General features: G+C 38.4%; 1 protein-coding gene across 9 annotated transcripts in view; it reads right to left on the bottom strand.

Annotated features, from left to right (window-relative positions):
- Nucleotides 1–24,282, bottom strand: part of VPS13B (vacuolar protein sorting 13 homolog B) — a 752,042-nt gene that overhangs the window by 137,723 nt on the left and 590,037 nt on the right. For all 9 annotated transcript variants that reach the window (XM_081503358.1, XM_081503363.1, XM_081503357.1 and 6 more), the window contains 3 exons: nucleotides 15,717–15,919; nucleotides 12,877–13,084; nucleotides 12,396–12,580 (listed from right to left, as the gene is read on the bottom strand). In XM_081503358.1, coding sequence (XP_081359484.1) covers nucleotides 12,396–12,580; nucleotides 12,877–13,084; nucleotides 15,717–15,919 — 596 coding nt within the window. The remainder of the gene's footprint in view (nucleotides 1–12,395; nucleotides 12,581–12,876; nucleotides 13,085–15,716; nucleotides 15,920–24,282) is intronic.

Genomic DNA, 24,282 nt, shown 5'->3' with positions numbered 1-24,282 from the left:
TCAGTTCATATTTACTGTTGTTTCATTTTTTTATACCTCAAACATTTTTAAATACTGACCAATAAACACCAAACATGCTGATTGCTAGGCATAGTTCTTCGCTTCCAGGAAAAAATAAAAAACTTCCCCTCCCTCCTTTTTAAATGGAGGAGTATTTAATAGGAAAAGAGAAATAGGCTAATAAAATTTCTACCACCAAATAAAGTGACAGGACAAAAATGACTTCAGTATTCTTGCAGTTTGCAAATGTTTTCCATTTGCTTTAAAAGCACGTCTTACTGACAGATTCCTTCTCCACCTCTTATTCTTTTGAAGCACAAGGAATGCTAGCATTTCAACTACTTATTTATATATTTTATTTCAAAAATCTCATTTGCTTTTTAAGTTTTCTCCACAAATTCTGCCTCAGCAGACTATTCACTCATGGACTAGAAAGTGAGTTCTCTTACTGCACCGTAGACTGAGTGATGATTGAGTTTCACAAGCAGGCCAGAGGCAGAAGCAGGTCACAGGGTGGCTAGCACATCAGACAGTATGGACCTAGATCCCCAGGGGGTTACAGCTGTGATGCCAGCAGGTACTTCCTGTATCTCCCAAGACCTCTCTCCTTCCTTTCCTCCTCAGCAAGTGAGTCCCAGTTAGCCCTTTACCTAGGAGTAGCCACGTGATACAGTTCTGGACTCTGGGATGCTGGCAGCACAGCGTGCAGGGTGTGGGTTCCCAGGAACAGCCTTTTCTCTGCTCTTTGGTTCCCTCCTCTTCCTCTGGCTGGACTAGGGACAAGAGGCTTGACACTCGTGCAGCCATCTTGGACCATGAAGGAAGAGCAAGCGCTGGGGACAGCAGAGCAGCAGGAAGCAAGATGAACCTGGACCCTCACGACTTTGTAGAGACACGTATAGCCCCAAACCATCTGCCTTCAGGTTATTCTCACATATGACAGGACAAGAAGCTGGTTTTGCCTAAGCTGTTATTGTTCTGTTCTTTCTATCACTCACATCTGAACCTAATTCTAATGGGCACAGAGGTCCAGTAGCTCTGGCAGAATTTCTTGTTGGGATTCTTCATCAAAGATTCATACATTTTACAGGCATCCATAAACTTTTTGAAACTGCATGTGAAGTTGTGTGTGCATTCATGTACTTTTCAGGGAGGAGAGGCCCACAGCAACTCACTTAACTTTTCAGATCCTCAACTTTCTTATCTGTAAGAAGGAGAGAACACCACTCACTTCTGCAGTTGACTTCAGGAGCAGATATAAACTGCATACAGTGAGTAGCATGTCAAATAGCATTTATTTCCCAAATTTTGTAAACAGTCTTATTGTATTTCCTATGAAGCTGAAGTCTAACTGACATCTATGCTATGACTTCTCTTACTCACTCTCATTAAATTGCGATACTGGTTGTCAAGAACATAGATTATTTCTCTACAACGTCTCCTGCTTTCATTTCTTTTTTTCCATACCAGCTATTATTCCCCATCTCCTCACCCTCTATCCCTCCAGTTATAGCTTTCGCCATCTCTTCTCTGAGACCCCTAACAGGTCTTCTACTTTTTTTTAAATTATTTTTTTTTGTGTGTGGCTATGCCACACAGCTTGTAGGATCTTAGTTTCCCCACCAGGAATTGAACTCTGCAGAAAAAAGGCCCTGGCAGTGAAAGCACCAAGTCCTAACCACTGGAACACCAGAGAATTCCAAGGTCTTCTCATTTTTGGTCTCTTCTCACTCCATTCCACTCTCTACCAGGCTATCAGATTAATTTACCTAAGGTCCTGGACTGCCAATGGTTTTCTAATACCCATCAAATAAAATACAAACTCCATACTCTAAAAGCAATCAAGCTGTACAACACAGAACTTATGATTCATAAAAACCTAGATTTGAGTCTCTGTTTTACCTCCTTAGTTGCTTTATGATCTTGGAAAGACTAAGTAACTTCTCAGAACCTAAGTAACCCTAGCTCTAGAGATAACAGGACCAACTACACAGGGTTACAGAGAGGATACAAGAGATATGACATGTAAAAGGACAAGTCTGGTGCCTGGTACATACTAGATGCTCAGTAAATGTGTTACTTTCTTTCTCTGCATGGAATGGTCATAGGCTAAAAATCCAGTCTAAGGCTTATCCCTTATCCACTATTCTGTTACTTTCATAATTTGTGCTGGTCAAACCAGATTATTTGCAAACCCTGAAGTGTAAACTCTGTCTTCTTTTACTCAATTTTGAAATTTTGCTCAGGCTCATCTTTTCTTCCTATACCCTTTCCCCTCATTTTATATGTTGAAATCCTATTCAGCCTTCAAGGATCCTCTCAACTGCCATCTCCTCCGTGGAGGCTTTTCCTGGTGTTGCCAGTCAGATATATTCTCCTTGCTTTAAAGGGATGTTCTCCAGGTGTCTCCCATATCAAATCACAGTTCTGCCTTGCCTTATTCTACTTGTTATCCCTCCTAAAGACTAGAGGTGCCTTGACAGCAAAACTAGAGCTCTCCCCTCCTCTGTGTATTTAATGGCCCTAGCTCAGATCCTTTTATCTGTATTTACTGAATTAAACCTCAAAATTCTCAGGCGGAGCTCTTTTTAATATATTCCTAGATCCCCCCCCCCTTTTTTTTAAATACTTTTACAACACCATGAAGACAGGATGATTAAAAGCGTATCCAGGGAATATTCTATTTTAGGTTCCCCTTCATTGTCCAAAAAAGGAGGCAATGGCTTCTGGATGCAGAGCACTTAGTAGTCGATCCAGCACTGTTACCCATCATTCAAAACCATTTATTTTTGTGTCCACTGAGTATGCAGGACTTTTTCCTTTCCTTTATTTTCTAAGAGTCTGGCTCTGCCTCTTACTTCCTCAAAGCCCGCAAGGCTTCTTTTTCTTTTCTGTATTTCAGCAACAATGAATCGCATATCTGGCTTTGAGCACCCCTCCTAAAGATGATGGATAGGAGCAAGGCCTTCTGGGACACATTAGCACAGCTGCCAGTGGGCAGGAGGTGCTTATAAAATAAAAAGGCTCAGGATTCTGGGAACATATGTGCAGCTATAAGTGAACCGCCCAACACAGTTGAAAAGAAACACCCAAGAACACTTCCTTTTATTCTTTTTAAGTTGTGCGTGAAGAGGCAAATCATATTAGATTGCAAGTAACTCTCAGAAGGATTCTTTTCCCCTAGTGTCACCATGTGCTAATATCATAACCTTTGCCTATCAGGTCCATGTGCTTTAGAATCATAGGAAGCTTGTAAAGTCAAGTTTAAAGCAGCAAAAGTCTAGTTTTTAATTTATTGGGTAATACTGAGTATTACTCTCTGACTTGGAACATTTTTGCATGTAATTACAAAAAAAGAATAAAATCCACACAAGTATAAGGTTTAAGGAAGCTTCAGTTCAAGCTGTGGATAAGTAAGTAAGATGTCATCAGAAAAACCAAACAAATCACCAAGCTACAGACATTAAGCATCACATTGTAAACTCAAACAGAAAATTATTTTATAGGTAAAGCTCTCATACATCACTAGAACTGAGAGAGTATTTATAGAATCTGTGAAGTTGCTAATGTGTTACACAGTCATTGCATTTAAAAAGGAAGCACTGATCAAGATAGATACTTGGGGAAAAGAAAATATCTTTTATGTATCTGAAAGACATAGAAACTTGCTTAATCTATCTTTTGGGAAGACACCTGGGGAGGAAAACGAGAAGATTTAAAAAGTGATGAGGTTTATCTCCAGATGCAGATAGCTTGTGATGTGTACAGAGAAACAGATTTGCCAGATATTTGCACAAGGAAAAGCTGGAGAAACCACAGCAAAAAGAAGTAAATTTCTTTCAGTGAGGCAGTCTTTCTTGAGACCCTACTGGCAGTGGTGACTCTTCAACACTACAGGCCACATATTAAAGGGTTCCCTCTTGCAAGAGCAGAATACACTGTGAAGATCTTCAGAGGTGGTCAGACAGGAAAGAAGCAACCGACAGCATGAGGCCAGTACTGACCATGAGCTGGGCCAGGCTAGCCAGGGTGGTGGATCAGAGGAGCAAGAGCTATGACATAGGATCACTCCCTCTGTGGGTATCTGCAAGGCTCACAAATGACCCCTAATTCACAGCCATGTTGGGGAATTTGATTTCATCCCATGGCCTTAGCTGAACGGGCCAAGAGCTCCTGATGCCAAACGAGGCCCATTAAGAATGTGGAACTGGACCAGAAGTTGGACTTGTAGGTGTGACTCTGAGAGCCCTGGGAGTTGTGGGGAGACTACCAGGTGGCCTGAGAAACAGGGCAAAAAAGAAGCTAGTCTGCTGAAAAAGAGTAAAGCAAATATGAGCAAAGAAGCAGAGAGAAGTAATAGTGGGTAAATACTCCCCTGGATTCCTGTCTTCCATTCTTGGCCCTGTCCTTTATTGAAGGCCCAGATGCATCTTACCCTTGGCCTCTAGGACTCCCCCACTGTCTCTTGACACAAGCTGTTGCTTCAGTTTTTCGCTAGGCCAACTTCAAGGGGTTTCTGCTATCTGCTGACATGCTACTTTGCAGGCACTGGTGGTGTAGCTGGGGGAAGGTGGCACCTCGTCTAACAGCCATTCTCAGTCAGTGAAAGCATTTCATTAATCACATGCAGAGCCATCATTCTCAATAAGTACTATGACAGACTACAATCAGAAAAGTGTCTTTCTCAGAAAATAGGGCTTTCTTGGTCTGTCCCAGTAGAGCTGAGGGTCTCTGATCAGTCGAGGGGATAGTGATGAGGATGACGATGTGATAATGACAGCAGTTACTGAGTGCCGTAACAACTTACTGAGCCCTTAATTGTGTATGATATCATAGTGAGTGAGTGAAAGTTGCTCAGTCGTGTCCGACTCTTTGTGACCCCATGGACTATACAGTCCATGGGATTCTCCAGGCCAGAACACTGGAGTGGGTAGCCTATCCCTTCTCCAGTGGATCTTTCTGACCCAGGGATTGAACCAGGGTCCCCTGCATTGCAGGCGAATTCTTTACCAACTGAGCTATCAGGAAAGACATGCCTGGTGCTTAGCATACATTGTTTTTCCTCCTCCCAACTCTTCAGGGTAGTAAAGAGTGGGGTTTTGTTTGGGAAGGTTTGTGACACATTGCACAATAGAGATGTCATCCGGGAGAGGCCAGCGTGCTGGGAAGGCAGGTGCCCCAGGAGTGTACTTAGCATGACAGATTCATCATGATTTAAGACCTGGCCATGGGTCTTGCAGTCTCAAAAATTGCCTATGGCATCCCGGCACTGGCTAGATTTAGGAATGCTGAATCATGTAACAAAGTTCACTAGAGACTGATATATAAACCAGATGCCAAGTTATTAATTTACCATGAGATGTATCACTGCCAAGCAGCCTGGATACTGATGCTGGCCTGAGAAGTGTACAAAACTCTCTGTAGACAGACTGCATCAGGAGTCAAACTATCAGAAGGATATTTGGGTGGTTAGATGATTTGGATGTTAGACCCAGAGATCTGACAGCTGCTACATTCATCTCCATAAAGGGGATTTAAGCTACCAGGTGAACCAGACACTTAGGCACCATTTCTTTGGATGCTGCCAGGAGGGCTTCATCCAACAAATGCTTCCATGACGACCCTAGGCTTCTAGAACTGACCAGTTCTCCTTCTGAAGGAAAGGATCTTTATGTAGATATCGTAATACCCAAACTGTCTTCTGTGTCTGGGAGTCCTTTTATTTATTTAAGGTTATTTTCCATTTTGGTCTGATTCATTATTTCATGATTGAACAGTCTGAAGCAAAATAATAATTTTATTTTCTTTACATATTTCTCAACAGAGTCCCTAACTATCACTCATATGTGTTATTTATAATATGAACACTGTATTGTTTTACAAATACGGTAAAGAACACTAGTTTTGGAGTCAGAAAGACCTGGGATGAAATTCTGGCTCTTCCATTGTTAAGTTTAATGATTCAAAACCAATTAATTTCTCATGGCCTCAGTTTCTCCACTTATACAACGAGGATATTGCCCACCACTCACAGCAAAAATGAGATTTAATGAGGTTATGTACTCAAAACACCCGACACAGAGCTGGGTGTAAAAAACAAAGACGATCATAACACTTCGGAGCAAAAATAACATATATCTCAACCATTTAGATTCTCCTTGGCTTCTACCTATGCATTCTTTTGTTCGTTATTCTCCCAATGTGGTTTCACTTTGATTTTTATAATCATATTAGTGTTACTTTAAAAACTAATTTCCCTGACTTTTGAGTTGGATAAATAAAAATGAATTGGGCATGAGTACATTGATTTCTTTGGCTTACCATTCTCTTTCTCCACCAGAAATAAACAAATGACACAGTCTGCTTTTTGTCTTTTTCTTCCTGTTATCCTAGAGAAGATATCTTCTATGAACTCCAGTCAGTTTTTTTTTCATGTAAGAGATTTGCACCTAATTTTGTCTTCTCTTTTCATATAATCCCTACAAGAGTAGGGGCAGATCGTCTGTCTCTTCATATCTTCATTGTGTATACACTGTCATACGCTATACTGAAAAGGTATCCAACAATTGTTTATTGATGATAAATGCTACAATATGGAAATAAAAGTAATATATATATATGTTTATCTTCTCATTTGTTAATTATATTCACATTTTCTGAAGGTATAGATCTGAATTTAAATGTCTATTTCATTTTTCTAATGTAAGGTTTTGTGAGCTTGTGTTAATTTTTTCTCTAAATTACTTAAACATTTTCTTTCCCTTTTATCTGACTTTAACACCAGTAATCTTATGTACACCCTAGATATTTCCTGCATTAAGAGAAACTTCTGACTTTAGCTCTTATGTCTTTACTTTTTAATCCATACAGTATGTTATCCTTTATTTTACTTCTTTAACTTTGCTTCACATCTGCTTAAATTGCTCCAGTGATCCCAACCCAACACTGAATGTTTATCTTGAATTGTAATGTTCAAGCTTTATACACTTGAGATCCTTGGGGAAAGACAATTATTTAGTTTGGGCTACTGTCACATACCTAAGGAAGATATCTAAACATTTAGTACAATATATAAATGAAAATAAATATAAAAACCAGAGTAATACAGTACTGAGAGAATAAGAACAAGCACCACGACTTATCTATGTGAGGATTAAAATCCCCATTACCAATTACACTACAAAGTATGAATTAAAATTTTACAATCTGAGAACACGGGTATTTTCAAAATGGAAACCTCGGTAGGCAGTATACACAACAGGATGAGGAGAGAGGAAAACCTACAGTATGCATCAGACACAGTGCCAGAAATTTCTTATATTTCAGCTCACTTCAATAGCACAATATCCCTTCTAGGTTGATGGTATTACTCTACCTTAAGGTGGTGCTAGTGGTAAAGAACCTGTCCACCAACACAGGAGATTCAAGAGAGGCAGGTTTGATCCCTGGGTTGGGAAGATACCCTGGAGTAGGAAATGGCAACTCACTCCAGTATTTCTGCCTGGGAAATCCCACTGACAGAGAAGCCTGGGGGTTACAGTCTATGGGGCCACAAAGAGTCAAACACAACTGAGCAATCAAGCACAAATAAACAGAATTTAACGTGATAAAACTGAATGCAAACTATGTCCCTTTTGCTTTTTGTGAACATTAATTTCAGGGTCTTTATTCTGAACCTATGGCTAGTTTAACATTATAGAACTTTTTCCATATTTTTCAGTACAATCACAAAATAAATTCCATAAAGTCATATGAGGAGCCTGGTTTATAAACCCCAATATTAATCATGGAAAGACATATAAACAAATGCATTTAAGGATTCTATGTAAGTGAACTCTGAAAGGTCAGTTTTTTTATGAACCAGATAGTACTGAAGGAAAAAAAAAATCCAAACTCGATTTTGTTTTTAGGACTAAAACCAAGGAGATTAATTTATTTTTGTAGTTAAGAACTAGCCCCCACCTAGGGGGCAGTGGGCTTGGCAGAATATTCAATGATCTCACCAAGAGCCCATGCAACGTAATGACATTAGACTGTGTGTTTATAGTAGGTAATACCACTGAAGCATAAAACACAATGCATCCTGACAAAATTCAGTCTGTAAAACCAAATGCATTCAATAGCCCCATAAAATAATGGCAAACAATGGAATATGTCTGAATTACCCAGAGTAGCAACATAGATATCCATGTATTCATCCACCCATTCAATATACTGAGCATCTCTGCAGCAGTGGGTACTATAAGGAACATAGTAACAAATCAGATGCGACCATTTCCTTTGGAAACCTACAATCTAGGTGGGAGACAAGATATAGATGACTAAAACGTGAAGACTAGGTGAGAAACAGCATAAACATGATGCCACGAAGTGTTACAGGACGTCAGAGAAAGGCAGTATCATGGGTGGAGAGGGTGTCCAGGAAAGGCTTCATGGAACAGATGGCACTAGAGCTGTCTGGAAGTGTGGACTGGCCTTCAGCAGAAAAGGGAGACATGCCTAGGCAGAGGGAGTTGTCCAGATGTGGGAGGCCACCGGCAGTAATGCCGCCTAGGCCCCTTTGACCAGAGCAGAGATCGTGTGTAAGGGAAGGAAAGGTGAAGCTGGGCCTGGAGGTTTAGCAGGGCCATCAAGGCCAGTCTAGCAGAGTGATGGGACCACTGAAGGTTCTCCTCCTGGAGAAGGAAATGGCAACTCACTCCAGTACTTTTGCCTGGAAAATTCCATGGACGGAGGAGCCTGGAAGGCTACAGTCCATGGGTTGCAGAGATGGACACGAATGAGCGACTTCACTCACTGCTTCAAGGTTGGTCTAGCAGACTGACAGGACCACTGAAGGTTTTCCTCAGGGAATGACACAATCCACCTGTTCCTTTAAGAACTCAGTAGGGCAGGTTGGAAGGAGAAGAGATTGAAGGCTGAAATTCCATTTAGGAGGCTTTATCCTGGTCCAGGCATTTGAATATGAAGGAGAAGTGGAGGGAAGGAAATAAACATTAAGAGCTCACTATGTATAAGGCATTTGTTTTAGCGTTAGTATTTCACTTAAATCTCGTGAAAAATACTCTGAAAGGTAAATAGTGTTAACTCAGGTGTTTGGTTGAGGAAATTAAGGCTCCAAGAGATGAGCACTTTGCCTAAGGTCACTGAATTGGTAAAACACAAAGGGGGCGGGGACAGGAGTCAGCAGCTGAGACTTTAACGTCCAGGTTACCTACACTAGACCAGGCTGATAAACAGACTTCTTTCCCAGGTTCCCTGCTATTCAGGATTGGGAGTTCAGTATTTTAGCTGTGTCTCTGGTACAGACCTAGAGATACTTACAGAGAGTGGGAGAAGGATTCTGACAACAGAGAGGTTTAACGCTGAATGCTTGAATGCTGAAATTACAGAAATTCTTCTGCCCGAAATCACCACAGAAACCTGTCTGCCGCACAGACAGCTTCTAATGACTGGACCGTGTCTCATCCGTCTCTGACCCCCTAGGAGTACGCCCAGGGTCTGGCACTGCCAGGGCTCAAGAAAAAAGCTGTCATATTTCCACAGATGAGGTCACCCCAACCCCTAGGATGAATTTTGCTCCTCACCAGGGGAATATAAGGCTAGGCCAGGAGCTCAGTAGCATGGCAACTTTCTGCCAGTCTTCTCTGTTCTTCTGTCTCAGCTGTTAGCTCTGGGTGTTCCTGCTTAGCATTGGGATCTAGCATTCCCCTTCGGCTTACAGTAGGTACAACCCTGTCTTGCTTCTTAGACCAGCAGCCTTGTCTTTGAACTCTGCCACACATCAGTTCCTCTCTCTCCAAGAAGATATGAAATACAGCAGGACCGCTCTGATACCAACTCTCGTCTTGTTGAAACCTGCCAGGCTTCCCTCACATGGTGCTTATGTGCCAAGTCTACTGTAAAGGCCCCCGGACTGTCCCAGATTGCCTAGACTACTTCCACTGGTCTGTAGAGTCATTAGACCCCACCTCTTTCTGGTCTAGCCGGTGCTTCCACGTGATGAAAAGACTTTTGGCGATAATCATTGTTATAGTACTGGTAGTACTCATACTTCCATAGCATTTACTATATGCCAGGCATTGTTCTATGTGTCTTATAAATATTCATTCCTATAGGCACTACATTATTAATAGCCTCATTTTATTGATGAAAGAGAAGCAAAACAGAAAACCTGAGGTCGAGAGATTACTTTACTTTTCTAAGGTGACACAGCTTGCAAATGGCAGAGCCAGAATCTGAACCCAGGCATTCTGGCTATAGTTCATTCCCATAACCACTCTGCTCTCCTGCCTCTCCAGTGGCAGTGAGAAGATGAAGAACACGTCATCAGCGAATGTACTTTCTAACTTAAATGCTCTGTTTAATACAACTGGTGTAATACTGCTACCAATGGTTCTCAGGCTTAGGATAATTTTAAACTATAAATCTGAACCCTAAAATCAGTTACAAAAAAGGCCCTTTACATGATGCTGAAACACTGATATTTGAGTATTTTCATTGTGACTGAAAATACTACAGATGTTCTGCATTTAGGCTAGTCTAACAAGACAGCAGGATTCAAAGACAATGCCACTTTGTTCGGCAAAAATAATCCAAGAATACTGGTAGAGAAGATAATCATGAATATGACTTTGACAGACGGGGAAGCAAATGTGAACATTTAAAAATCAAAGTAGAGTTGCTACAACGATAGATCTTAGAAGTCTTCATCACAAGGAAAAAAAAAGAAAGTCGAGACAGTTGACACTGTGGCAAATTGGATAGTTCTGCACTCTAGTTTATTTGACAAAATGACACATTTCATTGTTTTCAGTTCAGAATGTGAACACTTGACTATATTATAATCAAGAACCTAAATAAGAATTAAATAAGCCTATAATAATACCTATGTTAATAGGTAGTGTGGACTCCTTTGATTTGTATTATTATTCTGACTTAAATAAAGATCAGTCATTAAAAAAAATGGTTTATATTTCTTTATGAGGGGCTGGACATAAGTGATCAAGACATATGAGAGGGGTGTGCAGTGCAGAGACCATAGGTCCTTGTGGGCCACAGTAAGATACTGAATTCTGTTCTCAGTATCAGAGGAAGGTTTCAAGTTAGGGGAGTGAGATAATCTCATCTACATTTTTAAAAGATCACTCTGGTTGCTGTTTGCAAAGCGCATTGCAGGAAGCCAAGGATGGATTCATGGAGACCAATTAGGAAGCTACTGTAGTAGGGAATAGAAGATGGTGGCTTGGAATCGAATTGTACCAGTAGAAACAGAGAGAAGTAGATGGAATAGGGACATATTTGGATGCAGAGCTGACAGGACATGTTGATAAATTAGATGTAGGGAGTTAGAGAAAAAGAGCAATCAGGAATGCCTTCAAGTGAATGACTGTGTGATCGAGCAACAGGTAGAAGACTAGGAGAAAAACAAATTTTAGGAGAAATTCAGATCTGTAGAATTAATAAGTAGAATAATAATACAGTGATATCTGCACTCGAGGAAATGATGGACAACAAGCTTTGCACAAAATCATAGGGAATATGATCACTCATTAGATGGCTTTCCGAGCAGCCTACCACCAGTCCAAGACCATTTTCAACTCTGGAAATGAAATGAAAATTAAGTCACCCTTTCTGGCCTTATGGGGACATATCTTATTTCATAGAACAGTTCTGAAAATGCTAAAGGGTGTGAGCACATGGTAGGTTACTCAGAAGGTGTGTGGTGAGGGCTTCCCTGGTGCATCAGTAGTAAAGAATCTGACTTCCAATGCAGGGGACACGGGTTTGATCTACGGTCTGGGAAAAATCCCACATGCCATGGGGCAACTAGATCTGAGTGCCACAACTACTGAATCAGTGCTCTAGAGCCTGGGAACAACAACTACTTAGCCCCTGGGCTCTATATGTGCTCTGCAACAAGAAAAGCCCTGCAATGAGAAGCCCACACACTGCAATAAAGAGTAGCCCCCACGCACTGCAACTATAGAAAAGCTCATGCCGCAGTGAAGATCCACCACGGCCATAAATAAATCAATCTTAAAATAAAAAAAAAAGAAAAAGAAACTGTGTGGTGAACTCAGTGACACTGCTTGTCCCATTATAGCTGGAGATCATGTAAGCCACAGGTCAAAGAGGAAAATCAAGAACTCTCAAAATTGCTGTGTACCATGAATCTGAATGACTTCATTCCCTTATTTTAAAATTTCTAATGTGTATGTGCCTTGTGTGGGTGCGTGTGTACATATGTATGTACACATGTATGTGCACATACATGTATATTTCTCTCTGAGACAACTGGTGGAAAAGACAGGTATGTTCCCAATATTTTTCCTATTATCTCATCAGCGCTTTCCCACAGTGTTTTTATGTTGAGATGAACTGTCACTCCGTACCTGCAGCATGTCACCGAGGTCTGCTGTGCTGATGTCTGGATCCTCGGTGGTGTTGAAGGGCACGGGAGTTATGCGTACAAGGGTGAGCACTCTAGGTTCTGGGTATCTCCACAGCATCATCCCTGGGCTATCTTCGGTTTCATTGTAAAACAAGACTTCATAGACACCAGGCATTTTCAAAGGTTCTGGTAAATGAAAGTATAATTCATTGTATGCTTCTGAAGTGGGACATGTTGGTTTATTACAGCAAGAAAAAATTATGAATATAAAAGAAAAGAATATAAAGAAGCTGTCTGATCATGTTTATATGGTTTAAGATAGGAACAAATCAAGAATCTTCCCTTAAGAGACACTGAAAGGCAAAGTACTGTTTTGGTATGGCAGGTATTCTATGCACTTAGTTTTCAGGTGATGTTGAATTGTTATCATTTACCTAATGTGGAGGTAAACACACAATCATAGTGAGGCTATCACAACTTACCAGCATCCCGTATATATTGAAATAGACCTGTCCGTAGGTCATCTGAACTTTGTTCACTTTTAAATAGCTGATTTTTTTCCAAAGGAGATGGCATTTGTGGAACTGCTTCAGAAACTTGTGCTTCAAAATTTCCCTCCTCGTTAAGGTATCCATTGAGTAATTCATGTAGAAGAACTAAGCAATTCAAATGTTCTTGACCCCAGAAAACCTTTAAAATCATATGAAAAATTTCACTGGCTTTAAATACAAATATTTCATGAGGATAATTAGGTACAATCATATTTGAATTAGTTGAAGACTATAATTACCTTTATTTTAATTACTGATATTAACTAACCTGTAATTTTTAAGAAGCAATTGACCTTTGGGATGAAATTCTACTCTTGGGAAAATACACAGAAACAAGAAAATCAAGCATATCCTATAATATGTGGGTAGCAATCAATTTTAAATGCTGAATTGATAATAAAATCATGTTGATGTGAGGTAATGTTTATGAATTAACTTAGTTAATCAGGAAAAGAACATTGAATACAGTATGAGAGAAGCAATGAAGATCCTTCCAGGTCAAACTGTTAATAGTAATAATAGATTTGTAGAATAGCTTCTATTTTGTCATGAGATTACAGGAACACACCCTGCTATTAGGGTTCCTTTCTTTGTACTTTCACTCTTCAGAGAAAAAGAGAAGGAAGATGCTCAATGAGCCTGAACTTACAAGGCTCCCAACTTCAGTGTTTAGTGAGAAAGTACCAACCAACACAGCCCTTGAGAACCAACTGCATAGGAGCTACAGTAGAGTTTCAGAACAAACTCTTGTTACTTCATCTAACAGGGAGGATCACCTTCCCTTTCTCTGCAGAGGACTTAAACATTTAATAAAGTTGAATTTCTCTGAATATTTTGGGTGAAAGCATTACAACCATAGTTTCCAAGAGAACCAGGTAATACAGAAAAGAAGAAAAGAATATACAAAGGTAAAAAGAATAAACCTATGTTTGTGGGCACGTTTTAAACCCTAAGTTTAAGTCCTACCTCTGGAATTAAGGCATCTCAGAAATGAAAGTAAGAGATATGATACTAAGTTTATTTTTTTCTCATCAATCTTATTTGTATTGAATCTGAAAAATATAGTGATAGGTGAAAAGTCAAGTTGGTGAGTCAAACACCATGCTCCAGCTTTTAAAATGTCAGGAGGCTTTATAATGTAGAGATTATATACTTTGTTTTGCTTCTATTCTTGTTTTTAATGTGGAGTTACTTTGCCTCCTTGGAAAAATGGTAATGCAATTAATATTCTTGACAAAACAACACATAATCACAAGGTTAGTAAATATATGAAGATTTATAACAGATAATAAAAATTCCCAGACCAATATAAAGCAGTAAGTTATTAGGCTCTGCCCACATCGAGCTATGTGTCAGTAAGAAAACTGGTGAAACAGTGGAGGCAAGACAGCTTTTAGATGAAAACAAGAAACTTGTATTTAATATGCCTCAACTATTAACAAATTAGTCATTTCCACTTTCTAGAACTCTGAATTTCTCAAGCTTTTTAGATCTGTGTCACACTTGGGGGACATCAAATCATACCAAAAAAACCTTCAAATTCTATCCAAATAGAAAATTATCAAGAAATAAATTGGATACCCTCACACCTTCCACACTTGGCTGCAAATCAAATGTATAAAACATTGCAGTGTGAAGTTGTATGTCATGTTAGTCATCAGACAGCATGACAGCTAAACAACATGTCATTAGGAAATGGCTCATATATTACTGATGACACTGCTTGAGACAGGCTAACTACTTTATACTAGAAAAGTCTACACATAAGGAAAAAGTTTATTGATTCAGCAATTCCAAACATGTCCTCACAATACTTATGCAAAAATATTCATAGCAGCATTATTCATAATAGCCAAAAGTGGATGGAATCTAAACGTCCACCAACTGCTGAATGGATAAATAAAATGAGGTACATCAATACAGTGGAGTATTATTTGGTTGTAAAAAGGAATAAAGTACTGGCACCTGCAGAAACATGAATGAACCTTGAAAACATTATGCTAAGTGAAAGAAGCTATTCACAAGAGACTGCATTTCATATGATTCCATTTATATGAAATGTCCAGAAGAGTCAGAGACAGAAAGTAGTGGTCTCCTAGTTCTGGGGAGGGGATCAGAGGACGATGGGGAGTGTGAATGGTTGAAGGGTTTTGGAAGTAGGTGTGTGAGAATATTTTAAAATGGATTGTTGTGATGACCACATGACTCTGTGAATACATTGAAAAAATCATTGAATGGTATACTTTAATTAGGTGAACTGTATGGTTTGTGAATTATGTTTCAATAAAGATGTTAAAAAAGTTTAGTTAGACACCAATCCGACAATAACCTTTCTCACCACACTAAGTTTAAAATGTAATGAAATGTTCAAAAAAATGAACAAAGGCTAGTTTAAAACTTGTGGGAAGTAAAATTATGTAAAACCAGATAAAATAACTAAACTTGGGGGAATTCTCTGACAGTCCAGTGGTTAGGACTTGGTGCTTTCACTGCTGGGGCCTGGATTCAATACCAGATCAGGGAACTAAGATCCTGCAAGCCATGGGGCACGGCCAAGAGAAAAAACTAAACTAAACTTGGGGAACATAAAAAGAAAAAAAGATAGGAAGACATGCGGAAATATTAAACCCTTCACCCTTTATAGTAGTGTGTCAACTGTTATTTTATGTAATTGAAATATGTGATTAAAAAAATGACTGCAACCTTTTCTAAAAAAAAAAAAAAAAAAAAAAAAAAAACTTGTGGGAAAAATGGGGCCAATCCCCACAGACCTGTAGCAGACCTCCTCTTAAATCAATGGATATTTTTGGTATGGACTGTTCTGGGCCTGGATCGCCACTGTGTTTACACCATTTAGCTTCCAGATCGGCAGTAGCACAACATGGTCCTATTAGAATCCGACTTCTTTCTTCGAGACTCGTTTTAAGGAGAAAATCATTTACGCTGAGTAGAAAGGATGACCCAAGAATTACACCTGGGGGAAAAAAAAAGAACAGATGGAGAGAGGTAGATACTATAAGTCTTCCTTGTCAAAAAAAAAATTATGACTGGGCAAGAATTATCTGTAGTTTTTAAGAGTGTCAATTCATCCTTTATCAGAGTTTTCTTTTCAGTTGGCTTTTCCCCCCCAGTTTCATGCCATTTATATATAATTCTAGCTGTGAAGCAGGTATACCTCATTCACATTCCTAACAAAGCAATATTTGCCAAAACATTATGACTTTTTCCATGTGTGAGCATTTTAAGTTTTATGAGTAGAGACATTTTCATTAAACTGTGCAAGTTTTTCAAACAACTACATTAAGAATGAGAACAGCTGCTTCACTTGTCTATTGTTAACATGATGGGAGAGGGCAATTTTTTGTGATTTCTTAGAGTAACAGAGTACAGTATATTACTTTGCTAGACACTCAAGTTTTTGACTGGCCCATGTTAAAATTCAAAACAATCAAAATACATAACATGTGTTTTCTAAAAAATTTAGTTTAATCCAAACTTCACACATCATAACCACTTGAAGTTTACAAAGTTCTAAAAACAGATAGTGGCAGGTTAGATTTATGGGAAAAACTATATGCTATAGTTCAAAGTAAATATATCCAGAAAAGGAATATACTTTAAAATGTAGCTTTTCTTTTGAACTTAAACTAGAAGTGTAGATCAAAACCTTTTCATAAAACCAATGGCACACTTTAAGATATTTGGATGAAAAGTCAGAGTGGTGGGTTAACTTTCCCCTAAGGAGTTCATATTCTGAATTGTCATTGTGAATATTGAATTTCACCAGACCACATTTGTAGTGTTCATGGCTTATTTTTCTAATGATATTTGATCCTTAAAAGAGATGAAAGATTAAAAAACACCTTAGACCCACAGTATACATGTTTCAAAGTACAATACCCACACTCGCTTTTTTAATTCTGTGGAGACTTGAAAACTGCATATATGTTGTACGTTCCTACTTTAGAAATAAGACACACCATGCAACTTCTAATCTTCCATGGAAGACAACCACATTCACAAGAATGTTAGGGTTAAAGACTTTTGTTAAAAATCATGACGGTGGAAATCAATTTCTTAAATTTGTTCGTTAAATGTATTGTGTCAATAAGACTTCCATTTCACTTACATAATTTTATTGATTCAAAGTTACACTTCGCTTAAAAAAAAATAGAACAGTAAATTGAAAAATTCAGAACAGGCCCTCAAATACTCAAGAATCAACAATCATCTTTATTAATGGAGAGACAGAATGACGTCTGACTTACCTGCATTATACTTCCTAAAATGTTTAATTCTCAACAGTAAGTACTTGCTAAATGAAACATATCAATTCCTTATTCAGAAATTTGTCATAATGGGATTATAAAAGTAGGGATTAATTGAGTACAATCATCTAGCAAATGAGCATTAAGGGAATGTCAGAATTACAATACCCATTATCCTCAAATATGAATACATGCATCTTCATACTAACCTACAACGAAATACCCCATTATCTGGTGGAGAATTCCATGGACAGAGGAGCCTGGCAGACTGCAGTCCAGGGGGTCGTCACAAAGAGTTGGACACAACTGAGCAACTAACAATAACAATCTTAATGTGAATGCCCTATTGGTCTCTCACACAGTTAGTGTTAAAGGTCTTCTAGGTTTTTAAATCTTATTTAGTGTTTATCATTCTCATCAGGCACCTGGATTGGATAAATCTGGGGCCCACTTTGAGGGCTCACTCTTAGATATGTTTCTAACACTTATCAATTTCTATATCATTCTGTCTAACTCTATTCTTTTAAAACACCAAAGAAGAGAGACCTTAGTAATCTAAGATTGAAAGGAAAGACCACATCTACTTTACCAGTAGACTCTGAGCATCCCAGAGGCAAGGACCATCTCATGCAGCACAGGAGTAGGCACAATGATAGTTATTCACGACAGATCCCACTGTACTAAGTTGACAGTTTAGAATCTGATCTTATTTTCAGCTGCCATGATGTATTTAATTGACAGACAAGAAAGAAAAGTGCTTCCCTCTCTGCCATTCTTCCTTTTGCATTATATCATAGAATAGTAAGGCTGGGTGGAAGAGACCTTAGAACTCATCTTTCCAAGTCCCTTCCTCTTAAAAAAAAAAAAAAAATTACACAAAACCCTTTTTGTTTTGAAATAATGTGAGACCTACTAAAAAGTTTCAAAAATATACAGAGTCCTCATATCTTTCACCCAGCTATGTAACTATAATACAAAAACTGGTATCAGGAAATTCACAATGGCATAACACTATTAAGTAACCTTCAGATCTTATTTAAATTTTGCCATTTTCCTCACTAAAGTCCTTCTTCTGATCCAGGATCCAACCTAGAATCCTTAGTTTCCTTTAATTAGTGACAGATGCTCTAGGTTTTCTTTTTTTTTTTGTCTTTCATGACCTTGATTCTCTTAAACAGTCCAGGCCATTATCCTGCAGAATATCTCTCAATTTGGATTTATCTGGTGTTTTCTCATTAGAATGAGGTTATGCACTTTTGGCACGAATACAAGAGAAGTGATATCTTTCTCAGTGCATCATAGTGGAGTGATACTGATGTTTTACCACTTGCTGGTAATATTAATCTTCGTAACATAGCTAAAGTGGTGTCTATCAGGTTTCAGCACTGTTAAGTTATTTTTCCATATGTAAATGATAATTATCTTGTGGAGAGGTATCTGGAAATTATCCAGATTATCTTTTACATCAAACTTTCAGTCACTAAGTTAGTTGCATTCATCAATGGTTCTTGCTTGCAACAGTTTATCACTGTGGTGTCTGGTAATGTTAATCTTCAATTTCTCTTATTCTTCTACATTAGCTAATATTCTACAGTAAAAAGAGCTGTCTCTTCTACCCTCTTTATTAGTTCAATTATTTATTTATACCAGTGTGGACTCATGGATATTAATTTTATGAGCACTAATCTAATACTTTCATTATTTTACTTTGTTGCTTAAATTTTTGGCCATTGGGAATCCCTTCAAGTGGATTCCTGTGTCATTCTGATATATCCCTATCATTTTTTGATAACTTCTTTATTTTCTGGCCACAAGATATTTCAGGCTCAATAGTATTTTTTTCCCCATCGCATCTCTAGCATTAGTCATTTCTGCAGAGCTTTGATTTCTTTTGTTAAAGAATGGTAGCTAGAAACCAAAATCTGGGTGGTAGGTATGCTCATTGCTGCTAAGGCATCACTGCTCCTAGAGCCTCTCAGCAGAGTGGGCTAAGTATATGTATGTTTACTGCACATGTATACACACACATCAATATTTCTGTATCAGTAAATACATTAAATTAATTCACACTGATACCTCTAGTTCTAATCCCAAACCACAGAATTTGGTTTCTAGCCTATTCTCTTTTCTTTTTTTTAAACTGTTTTGTATTAGGGTGTAGTCAATTAACAAACAATGTTGTGATGGTTTCAGGTGAACAGCGAAGGGACACAGTCATACATATACATGTATCCATTTTCCCTCAAACATCCAGGTTGCCACATAAAATTGAGCAGACGTCCTGTGCTATTTAGTACATCCTTGTTGGTTAAATGCCTAGTCCCTTTTCTTGTTTGTACATCTCTTCCTGTGATAGTGAGAAATCTGCCGAGTACTCCTTCAGATGTACTGATTTCTAATCATCCCCAAAACATCACTTGGAGAGAGTGGTCAAAATTAACACAAAAGAACTAAGACAGACATAAAAGACAACTTTATTAAAGCAAAGGTAATCATCTACCGGGAAAAAAAAAAAAACAGAAAAAAAAAGATTATTAAAAGGAAGGGCTGATATTTATCCCTGAAAGTCTCACTAAGAACAGGTTTGACAACATTTTGTCTGGAGCATACAGATGAATATTACCTTTCTCACTCTCTCTATAGCACTTTTCATTTATACAAAGATATTTGTAAGTACATAAAATTTTCTTTGTAGAAGTAACTTCATTCATACATACATACAGAGTTTGAACCTTACTAGTTATTTCTAATATGCAGCAATGACCTCAAAATACTGATACTGTACTGTCTAAATTAGTTTCTGTGGTTTTGCCTTAAAAAAAAAAAAAAGTAGAACTGGAATAACAAAATTTACTATATATTCCTCAGAAAGTGCCTACCTCTTCTCAAAGAATGCAGTGTTGGTGGAAGGTTCTTCTTAACTCCCTAACATTACACAACTAGAAGTATTTATTGGTAGAGTGAGGAGAGGATGTAAGAAAAAATTCTAGACTTGCATTTTTACATTAAAAAAATCGAAATGTTGACAGCCTTTGTGTTACTGTGTATGCTGCTAAACACATGACCATTTTCCTACTGTCACACAAATTCTATTCTTTCTTGCTCAGGTAGAGAGAACAAGATACCTAGAATTCCTGGGCGAGTAAAAATAAAGGTAGGGACTGAGACCTTGGGAAAATGGCCCAGATACAGTGAACCAATGGTCAGGCAAACACCTGGGAGCCTGAAACAGGAAGAAAGGGGGATCAGACTCAGGCGAGCACTGAGGAAGGCAGGAAGAAACACACTATGACTGAAATACAGGAGACCTTGCAGTTGAGGCAGGTGCTGACCCAGCTACAGCTATATTTTAGCAATGGCAGAATTTGACAACTGGTTTTCTACAAAGTAGACTCGTAGGGCTAGGAACCTGCTGAACTTTCTAGATTTTCAGCTTTGATTCTCACTGGAGTTTGATGTGGTTCAAGAATGAACAAGAGATTTAATGAAAACCAGTGAGGCGCAGCTGGTAAAGAATCTGCCTGCAACACAGCACACACGGGAGATGTGGGTTCAATCCCTGGGTTGGGAAGATCCCCTGGAGGAGGAAATGGCAACTGGCTCCTGATGAGGGACTAGATGTGTGTGCGTGTGCGGGCACACACACACACACACGGAGTGAGGTACAATAATACTTTGGGGAAAGAAACCGTTCCTCTTGCTTTCTGGTTTTGAAGTCAAGAAAATGAAGGCTGCTGGCAGCCACCTTGTGCAGGGTATTTCAGTGAACTTCTTTACTATCAAGGCTTTAAGGATAATTTCTTAGGACATTATCCATAGCTATGCCTCATTTCTTAAATAAGTGCTACTCCCATGCTTCTAACTTGTCTATAGAGAATTTGGATATCCTGGAAAACTTCTAACTTGATATTTATGCAGGCATGTATTTATCATTGAACCAAAATTTACTGGTTATCTACCATACAGTGGGGTATACACAAAGATAAAGTGAATGATTTGCTCTTCTCTTTTACATCACAAGATTCTGCCTTTTGTTAGCCTCAAGCCTCAATTTGTCAGCTTCAAGTTCTGAGATCTCATTAAGTATGAGAGGGGGAAAAAAAAGACAACCAATAATATGTATAATATTGACTCTGTTAAGCAAGGGAACTGTTGAAAAACACAAACACTTCCCTATTATCATACAAATACTTTGATTTTTGCTTTTTATTCATTTTACCTGCTGTCTATTCTTTCACTCTAAATCAAATATGTAACTGAACACCTTTTCTGTAAGGCCCTATTATTTTCTTTCCCTCTTCATTTCCCCAGTAGCCTACCCCTCCCTCTATTCTTACTTTTTCTAATCCTTTACAGTCTGTACATACATATGTACTAAGTCATTTCAGTCATGTCCAACTCTTTGCTACCCTATGGACTGCAGTCTGCCAGGCTCCTCTGTCCATGGGATTCTCCAGGCAAGAATACTGAAGTGGGTTGCCATGTCCTCCTCCAGGGGATCTTCCTGACTGAGGGACTGAACCTGCATCTCTTAATTCTCCTGCATTGGCAGGTGGGTTCTTTACCAGGAGCACCACCTGGGAAGCCCCTCCAGGCTATTTCTCAAGTCTACCAGCACTGATCATGAGTTTGAACTCACAGAGGAATACTGAGAACTAAGAAGCTAATGTTGACAGTGAGGATGTAGGAACAGGCACTGCCTAAAGGCATTATGCAAACACATGACCTGTAGACATAAATATGCCCTGCCTGGTCCCTTCTGTCTCCTTTCTTCTCTTTCATGTCTTACACCTACAAGGAAATTAGGTGTGGTTTACTCTTGAGACTTAAGCAAGTAATTTAACTTATCCTCACGTGCCTACCCGTCCACTACACCTGCTACACACAACAAAGCTGTGGCTTTGCTCCTCGATGAGGAGATCCAGTTACTTGTGGGATCACAGAAAGGTTCACCCACAAGTACCAGTTTTTAAGTTTAAAATAGAGCCTCCATTTCCTTCTGAACATTTCCTGCTACATTTTAAAAAAGCTACAATAAAATAAGAGAAAAGTATGTTAGTTCAAGTGGTTTTAATCTTGGTGTAAATGACCAGTAATAAGAGATTATGGTGATCACTTCATAAGAAAGAGTGGTGATAAATTTCACAGAGTCATTTATAAATGGTAAACCAAAGTTCACACTTTTACCACAAAATACGAAAATAATCCCTGGGACTCAAGACAGGGTTATTAATTCTCCTTTCCCCTTTCTTTTACTCTGTGAGACGCTGGCCTATGGGACATCATCCCTTCCTTTTTGTTTTGCTTTTTTCCATCAGGAAACATACTAAATATCCTTCTTGGGATGAAATAAATCTTATTTTATATATTACCACACATATAAACCCAAAGCCACAGAGAATACTCAGAGTTCATTTAAGATGGATACTTATCCATTCAAAATCTGGAATAAATGGCAACAGAAAGTGAGTTAAAGGCATGTGTTAATCTTCTTCCTAATGGACTAATGCAAGGTGGGACAAAATGACTACAAGTAAAAACGATAAAACAAACAAACAAACAAATCCCCACCAAACTTCTTAGCATTGAAACACTGGAAAAAGTTGAATAAATTTTGAAGTTTTATCACTCCCCTGCACCTGTGTGTGTGTTCACATAGAGCAAATGACAAGATGCTTACATTTGTTCTAGCTCAAGAGTATACAGGCATTTGATGTGTTATCTTTACATTTTCCATACTTTAAATTTTCCCCTAAATTTCCAAAAATACTGGAAAAGAAAATAATTAAAGAAATATGCTGCAAAATTGTAAGATTTAGAATGATCACAAAATTTAAAAGCAAGAATTTAAAAAAAAACCTGGATATTATTAAAGCTATTTATGCAATCACTGGTCGGGTCATTTTGTAAAATTTAATTTTGAAATAATTTCAGGCTTTCAGCAAAATTGATGTCTTTCATTCAGTTTCCCTTAATGTTAACAACTCATATAAACTATAGTACTGTTCTCAAAAACCAGAAAATTACTACTGATACAACATTACTAATAAACCTTATATAAATTTCAACAGTTTCTCCCTTCATGTCCTTTTCTTGTCCCAGGATCCAACACAGGATCCTGTCTTGCTTTCTGCAACTGTGGGATCAGGTCATTTTTGACCAAACATATTCCTCTTCTCTCTACCTCCTTCCATTCAGTAGAATACTTCTCTGCCTGATTCTTCCACTGGCCTCTTCCAAAGATCTGTATTTATATATTTAATTTCAGTTCTAGCAAATTAATGGCAGATACTTAATTAAAGTAAATGAGGTGTATCAACACGGAGAAGTTAATTTCAGAAACAACTGGTGTGATATACAGAAATAATCTTGGTTTGTTTGCATACTGACATACTTTTCATTGAGTGTAAAAATTCAGTTCAAGGAACAAATAGTTTCCTGACCTTTAAAATACTCCTTCAGAAGACTAATAAATGCAAACCACTTGTTTTGGAGAATGTTTACAAAATGCTGCCAGTTCTACCTCGTCAATCTCTGCTAGACCTTTAGTAGGGCGCCTACTATCTACATGCTGACTGTGCAACGTGCGGTCTACATCAGGCTTCTGTACATCAACAGAAAGAGTACTCAGTGATGACATGTGCTAGCAAAGCATATCCAGGTATTTTTATCCAGCTGGAAATAATCTACGGTTACTAGAAAATCAGCAAGCATGTGTTAGATACATCCAGAAGTCAATTTGCATAGTAGTGAAGCACGAGGATTACTCAGAAAATGAGAAAGGAACTTTTTTTAAGTATGCTATGTAAAGAGATGACTGTAAGTGATTAGATGACTAGAAAAACAATTCTGTAAGTCTGGTCCACGAAAGAGATGATTGGGAATCTTTTTGTTTCTATTTCCTTCAACTAATTATGTTAAAGCATTAAAAAAAATGGCACTTGAGTATTTTTATTTTTTTGGCTGCACCATGCGACATCTTTGTTCCCTGACCAGGGATCAAACCTGGGCACCCTGCAATGGAAGCACAGAGTCTTAACCACTGGACTGCCAGGGAAATCCCTGCACT

The sequence above is a fragment of the Giraffa tippelskirchi genome, chromosome 6 (assembly GCF_054371585.1).
Source record: "Giraffa tippelskirchi isolate mGirTip1 chromosome 6, T2T-mGirTip1v1.2.pri, whole genome shotgun sequence".
Lineage (NCBI taxonomy): Eukaryota > Metazoa > Chordata > Mammalia > Artiodactyla > Giraffidae > Giraffa > Giraffa tippelskirchi.
The sequence above is the reverse complement of the archived record's forward strand: the minus strand, read 5'-3'. Positions and strand labels throughout refer to the sequence as shown.